This window comes from Solanum pennellii, chromosome 4, assembly GCF_001406875.1.
Source record: "Solanum pennellii chromosome 4, SPENNV200".
Lineage (NCBI taxonomy): Eukaryota > Viridiplantae > Streptophyta > Magnoliopsida > Solanales > Solanaceae > Solanum > Solanum pennellii.
In genome coordinates, this window is record NC_028640.1 from 45,313,349 (window position 1) to 45,319,513 (window position 6,165).

General features: G+C 29.9%; 1 protein-coding gene across 1 annotated transcript in view; it reads right to left on the reverse strand.

Annotated features, from left to right (window-relative positions):
- The window catches only part of LOC107018298 (MLO-like protein 12), an 8,633-nt gene extending 3,808 nt beyond the window's left edge, over positions 1-4,825 (reverse strand). Inside the window, exons 1-11 of the mRNA XM_015218750.2 lie at positions 4,539-4,825; positions 4,402-4,459; positions 4,156-4,310; positions 3,714-3,830; positions 3,549-3,609; positions 2,346-2,434; positions 1,726-1,800; positions 1,534-1,628; positions 1,106-1,155; positions 775-815; positions 508-681 (exon numbers count right to left, since the gene is read on the reverse strand). Coding sequence (XP_015074236.1) covers positions 508-681; positions 775-815; positions 1,106-1,155; positions 1,534-1,628; positions 1,726-1,800; positions 2,346-2,434; positions 3,549-3,609; positions 3,714-3,830; positions 4,156-4,310; positions 4,402-4,459; positions 4,539-4,652 — 1,029 coding nt within the window. The 5' untranslated portion in view covers positions 4,653-4,825. The remainder of the gene's footprint in view (positions 1-507; positions 682-774; positions 816-1,105; positions 1,156-1,533; positions 1,629-1,725; positions 1,801-2,345; positions 2,435-3,548; positions 3,610-3,713; positions 3,831-4,155; positions 4,311-4,401; positions 4,460-4,538) is intronic.
- Positions 4,826-6,165: the final 1,340 nt, after the last annotated feature.

Below are 6,165 nucleotides of genomic sequence, written 5' to 3' on the forward strand. Positions count from 1 at the left end.
CGGTAGGGACCGAGGACGAGTCAAGGGCAGTTTCAGCCGTGACTGATGTGTTGAAGCTTCGGGGAGCTTCAACGGGCCTTTCAGTTGACTGATGAGAAGGCCGCTGTAGCAGGAGAGAGTTGAAAAAGATTACTAGACATACAAGTGTTCTAAGTGGATGACAGTTGAAATTCTTCAAGCCTCCAAGTGGGAGATTGTTGGGCTTTGTGGAGGCTTGTGAGCCGGCCCGACCCATTACTGAAACCCTAGGTTAACCATTTGGTTTTCCTATAAATATGATCCTTGTATTTGTAATTCCAAGTTGCAGCACAAGTGAAATAAAAATCCTCCTGTTACAGTCGTGGAGTAGGGAAACCGAACCACGTTAAATTCTTGTATGTCCCGTTTGTGTTCCGTTTCTCTTTTCTCTAGATTATTTGTGTGTGTTGTGTGTTTAATTCCCAACACTTTTTATATATAAATCGATCAACTAAAAATAAAAGTAAGTGAGAGTTTAAAAAAGGACACCTGAAAGAGTACAAAGTTAATCAAGAATAGGACAAGGGCAGGGCGATTAAACCAGAAAAGATGGTCACCAGTCTCCACCACAGGTACACCTTTTACTATGTCTCCCCTTTCTGAAATCCTTACTCCCATTTCTGTTATGATCATTTGAAGTTTTGTGCCAACTAGCAATATTATCTGCATTTTCATTAATTCAATTTCATTTTATACTTTAGTCAATCATGAACATACTTATTACTCTTATTATTAATGAATTAATAATGAACTTACTACAAGTGGGATAAATGGCACCCAAAGATACGAGTACAATCCTGTACAATATTAAAAGTAACAACTTTCAATTACATATGCTTTATTCAACTAATTGATAATCCTTTCAATGCCATGACACATAAATATGTGTGGTCTCAATTCACATTTATATCCTTCAATTTTGAGTGCATATAAGTAGACATTCAAATTTGTATAAACAAATAAACATACATGTCATACGTGATAATCTGCTTCATACATGTATTATGACACATAGAACTATATATCTACTTATTTACACTCAAAATTAGAATATATAAATGTGAAATAAGGCCAATTTAATACGTACGATCGGTAGTAGTCAGAAAATATAGCACCGTGAAGAGCCATAATGCAGGACTGCAACATAAATAGTGTTATTATAATTATCATGATATAGCATTAATAGTAAAAGAAGAATTGCTTGAGGAAATAAAGAAGGCATAATATATAAATATACCCTTTAATTTGGCTTAAATTATATTTATGCCCTTCAACTTTGGGTGTGCACAAGTAGACACTTAAAATTGAATAAAGTTGAACAAATAGGCACACATGTTCTACATGTCATTTTTTGTCTTACGTGGTGTCTTACGTGTATTGTGTCATGTAGGATTCATGTGTTTATTTATTTAAAAGTTTGATAAGTAAAGTATATATTTGTGCATTATGAAAATTGAAGGTCAATTAAAATTTGAAGCCAAATTATGTATTATGCAAATAAAGAAAGATGTAAACCTTATTCCAACAACAACTTTGAAGTCTTTGTCAACTGCTCTGTTAATGTATAATTGAAAATCAAAATTATTTTGATTTTGTGGAGTTAAATGTGCCTGCAGTTAATTACATGGATCCAAAAAAATAGTTATTTTTCAATAGTATCTTGGATATTGTATAATTTCACGTTATATTGGAGCTAGATTGACTTACCATCATGAACCCATGTCTAAGGGTTAAATAGTCAACTTTTGCAACTGATGAGAAGAAATGCCGAAAGAAACAAACCTGTAAATAGAATCACAAAAAATATCAGTTTAATGAATCCTTACACAATAATTATTTATGCTACTAGTAATAAATTTTATGATTAATATTGGATATTGTTTGCCCTAGTTTCTTATGGGTTTTCCTTTTTGTTTCTTTAAAGGAAAATAAATAATGTTTTCATATTTGGATAGTTTTCTTTTTTTTTTTAGAAAAATATTTATGACTCTATAATTAGAAATACATAGAAGTTCATTCTTTGAGTTTTGTATAGGGGGAGAAACGATTAGACACAAGTATAAACTTCTTATTATTTCGAGTAAATTGTAACATTATTTTTCTCAATATTTTTTTTTATATAATTATATAGTAGATTGCTCATTTCTCTTGTGGATATAAATCGATTGATTGAATCACGTTAATTTGTGTCTTTCGATATTTTTCTCGTTTGTCTTTTTATTCATAATTTTTTAGGACTGATTTACTCATTAAATCTAATTATTTCAATCATAACAATTATAACGTAATAAAAATAATATTATATTATATATAATGGATGGACTCACTATCGAGAGCAACACGGGGGACTTGCTCCAGAAATGCAAATGCCTACGTCCAAACGAGGTCTCCCTTGCAAATCTGAATCTCTCAGGGTCTGCAACCATCAAATACCAATAATTAAAGTCAACAATAATAATTTAATTTTCTTTCATTTTGACTTCTCATGATTAATTTTCTTCGTGTAATTTTAAATTTTAAAACATATTTTATTTATAATCTTAACGTGTAAACTGACAAGTTAGAATATAAAATTGTCCAAAAAAAACCAAACATCTTTTAAAGTATGGAAAAATAAGTAAGTCAAACCTCAAAGGGGACCAAACTAGAAAGAGAGCTAGCAATAATAAGTACACCCTCAGTTTATTTGTAATTGCCTTGTTTTTTTTAAATAAAAAGTCAAATCAATTAATTTCTTAAAATTATATTAGTTACATATTATATTAATATATATTAATAGTAGTATAAATTATAAAAGTCTTTTATATTTACATAATAAAAATCTATAGTGAAATATTAATCGAAATTAACTAAGAATGTACGAATGAAGTGTCGGTCAATTAATTTGGTATTAAAAGGTGCAACTTGCAAATGATTCCCTTTATTCACATTACTTATCCAATAGGCAATAGCTACCACTTGGGGTCCAAGAATATTTAAAAAATAAATAACAATAGACGTGTCCAAACTTTTTAGATATATGTCACATCAATTTGTAGCTAAATTGAAATGTTTGTGGGCTTATTTTTGAATAGTATTTAATATATTTCTATTTTTGTATCAACTCTACCTTAGGTCTAAGGTTCTAAATATCTAATGATTAAGGGATAGAGTTGTCTTTTCATACTTTTATAGTTTCAAAAATAATGACTTAGATTTTCTTTTTAGTGTCTTTATACGATAAAATAATTTTTTATCATTTTTGATAATATATTAATTTAAATTTTTTACGTAATATATTTAAAATAGAAAAAATCAAAGATATTTTAACACATGTGATATAATTTTATTTTAAAATTATAAAATTACAAAAGTCCTTTTTTATTTCTTGAATTTTCAAACTAGATTATTAGTTTTTAAATGGAGGGAAGGAATATTATGTACAAGGCTTGAGATGATGTATACTTTATACTTTAATGAAGGACGTAAAATTTCTTAATTAATTTTAAATGACAAATATTATAATAATATTCAAATTCTTGTATACTAACCGTTGTAGAATTGGTACTCCATTGTTTTTGTTTCATCCTCCCATGCCCTCCATTTTCTCATCTACAAATTAAGATAGAAACTTATTAACCAAAGAAGAGAAAAAGAAAATCATATGAATTAATGACCAAAGATGAATATAGATATATATATATATATATATAAACCTTTAGCCTGCCCAAAGCAAAAGTTGCTATACAGTACAATACATGAGCAACTGCCAATACAAAGATGAAGATATGGAGCTGGTGTATTGCATATGAAGATGCAAATTGCACTTTTCCCTGCATATTTAAAATTAAAATTCATAAGAAACCGCAAAGAAATAAATTTTGATTCTACCTCAAAAATTAGTTCAGATAAAAAGTTCTCATCCCTAAATGAATGATGTGAAATACCATCCCTATGTGATCACATACTTTTTATTAGTTAATAATATTCTCAATAATGCCCCTCACATGTAGACCTAATTCCTTTTTATGGATGATCAAACACGTAAAAAACTCTTTTTAAATTAGGTGGTAGTGAAATTTGATCCTACGACCTCTTCCTGCTCTCATATCATATAAAAATATGATACCTGAGCTTAACTTATCGTATATTACGTACCTTTGGTAGACAAGGGTCATCATACTCAGACTTGGCATTTTCCTTTGCCATACAAGGATGCCATGAATAACCAACACTCTTGGGGACACATAAGTTAGAAACTGGATCTTGCAACACTGTCAACAACAGTGATAAGAATCCCAACAGCATAAGTTCTGTTCGACACACACACACCAAAAATGTCATGAGTATGATGCATCTTTAAACTATATTATTTTATAATACAAGACTGTATTTTGAATTTACCAGCTTTGATCTTTTCAAGTGCTTCATATAGAGACTTTTTCCGCTTTTCCAGTAACCACTAAAAAAGAAAATGGTTTTCCCAACAATTAATAAGCATATCTTGTTAGTAAAAGATTTTGAAATTATATAGTAGGTACCTCTCCAATGTGATGAATAATTTGTTCAATAAAAATAGAAATAGCGAGCAAGATGAAGCAAACCACAGCAATTGCCCACGTAGGGGTTGCCTCCATAGACCGTTCTTTAGCCATCAATTAAATTAACAGGATTATGGAATTAAGTCTATATATAGTGGTGTTGAAGGAAATATATATTTTCTTCCTTTAAAAGAAATATACATATATTTAAATAAAAATAGGAATAAGAAGAAGGGGAAATGTCAAATGATGATAAGGAAGAATTGTAGTTGCAAGTTTCAAACAATAAGTCAAGGACAGCGTACGTAATTTTTATGTATGTATAGTAGCTAGTCGCAATAATAATTAATGCAGAAAGAGTCGTATATAGAATGGTTAAGTAGAAAAGTATTTGCATTTAATATTTGTAGGGCATCACTTTTGACAATTCAACCATTTTCTCTATACATCCACCTCTAAATACAATTCATTGCATCCCATTTTTTAAGATTTTATTTATAGAGAAAATAAATATCTTGTGACCCTTTCAGCGTATAATTTAGGTTTCAGAGTTCCATGTTCAGAACTTCTTACAAATAAAAGTAAAGAATTTACCTTCCGAAATCAAATTCATTCATCAAATTTACTAATACAGATTACTTTGTTTTGTGTGGTTTATAACCTAATACATAGGACAGATCTACTCCTTATTCACATAACATTTCTCAATTATTTTTTTATTATTGTAGACTAGGTTAAAATAAGTTTGGAATAAATAAATTGGTCAAAGTATGAGCAAAAATTATTTTAGTTTGATATGGATACAGATGAATGAGGAGAAGAGTATACATAGCACCAATGATTGAATGTATATATTGAATAGTTGTAACTTGTATATTTGGAATAAATAAATTGGTCAACTTTTTGAAGAAGACTGCGCTAAATTGTGGGCGGAGCGGTTCGGAAGACGAAAAATAGTAAGAGAATAAATGTGTGTTTGAAAAAAAATTGGTAATGGCAAAGGTTTGATGCAACGTGTAAAATATCAAATCGATCAAAAATTGAATATCAAAAAAATATTATTAAATTATTTAATTAATAGATTTTTAATAATTTACAACAAAAAATATATTAAATTATTAGTTTGATCTTAAACTTTAATAGTAATTCATTGAGTAAATCATTAATTTAGCAAGACTATAGTGATTAATAATTTATACCTTAAATTTAAAATATGGAGTACTAATATTAGTAACTAACTAGTTACTGTTATAAAATCAAGCTCATAAGACTAAAATCATACAGAGAAAAAGACAAGAGTATAAGATAGAGGACTTTTCTTCTTATTCAAGTGTATGTAAGTGTAACGACCTGTTTAGTCGTTTTAAGCAGCAGATTTTATTTCTGGAAAAACTGTCTGACGGAACCCACGACGGACCGTCATGGGCACGACGGACCGTCGAGGGAGTCTCGTTCCAAAACACTTAGAATTCTGAAATTTGGGTACTGAAATTGACTCTCTGAACTTCGTAACGGAATGGCAGGACGGACCGTCATGGGCACGACGGACCGTCACAGACCCTTTAGTAGAATTGAGTCTCTGAACTCTGTGACGGAGCAGCAGGACGGACCGTCGCAGGCGCGACGG